This window comes from Solanum tuberosum, unplaced genomic scaffold (genome assembly GCF_000226075.1).
Source record: "Solanum tuberosum cultivar DM 1-3 516 R44 unplaced genomic scaffold, SolTub_3.0 scf00017, whole genome shotgun sequence".
NCBI classification, from domain to species: Eukaryota; Viridiplantae; Streptophyta; class Magnoliopsida; order Solanales; family Solanaceae; genus Solanum; species Solanum tuberosum.
The window spans coordinates 3,167,973-3,168,939 of NW_006238943.1; the positions used below are offsets into that span (position 1 = coordinate 3,167,973).

The 967-nt window shown below is 29.4% G+C and overlaps 1 protein-coding gene across 1 annotated transcript in view; it reads right to left on the minus strand.

The window, feature by feature from the left end:
- LOC102605575 (LOB domain-containing protein 1) overlaps positions 1-119 on the minus strand; it is a 2,639-nt gene extending 2,520 nt beyond the window's left edge. The window contains exon 1 of the mRNA XM_006340338.2: positions 21-119. Coding sequence (XP_006340400.1) covers positions 21-119 — 99 coding nt within the window. The remainder of the gene's footprint in view (positions 1-20) is intronic.
- Between the last annotated feature and the right edge of the window lie 848 nt (positions 120-967).

Sequence of the window (967 nt, forward strand, 5' to 3'; positions counted from 1 at the left end):
CAGGCGGCGCAAGGGCTCACCACCACCACTGTTACTGACTGTGGTGGTGGTGAGTTAGGAGAAGATGTAGACGAAGGCGAGACGGATCGAGATGAAGATGAAGATATTGTGGATTCCATATTTAATTTTTTTTTTTCAAATTTTTGATTTTTGTAGATATGTGTACAAAAGGAAAATAGTGTTTACTTGATGTGTTCTAAGATGGAGTGAACAAAGGGTATATTTATAAGCCAAAGGAGAAAATAAGTGGGAGTGTGATGATGCCATAAATAATAAAATGACGTCACTACCCTTTTGGTCTTCTTATTTTTATAAAAAAAATAAAATAAATTTTATATCTTTCATTTATTTGGTATTATGATATGATAATTTGAGTCTAATGAAAAAGTAAAATTCATGCAATCGATTTTTATTTATTTTGGACTGAGGCATCGTTGTTGTTTGTTTGTTTTTCTTTTAGTCTATAAGCTTTTTGATCGGAGAGGAAATTTTAATAGTTCAGTTAGCTATGTAAGCTTTAATTTATTGGCAAGAGTTTGATTTTCTATCTTGTAATTTTTTACCTAGTTTTTATTTTGTTGAAGGTTGTGGCGATCTTTTGTTTTCACTAGTACTAGTAAATACTCCGTCCATCTCAAATTAATTACCTGGCATGCACGTTTATTAAGAAAATTTTAATAAGAATGAGATTTTGATTATTTTATCTTTATTTATGTCTTAAAATGTACTTCTACTGTTCATTTTTACTTGTCCACGATTTCAAACTCATCACTTTTAGCATATCTCTCTATTTTATATTTCTCAACATTAATTACTTATTTCCCAACTAATTCTCTAAGACCTAAGATTGTAAGTCAATTAATATTGATATTGTGATAAACCACTCATATTAATTATTATTTCTTATAAGGCGTGTAAAGTTCAAAGTGAACAAATAAAGATGAACGAAGAGAGTAATCATCAAATA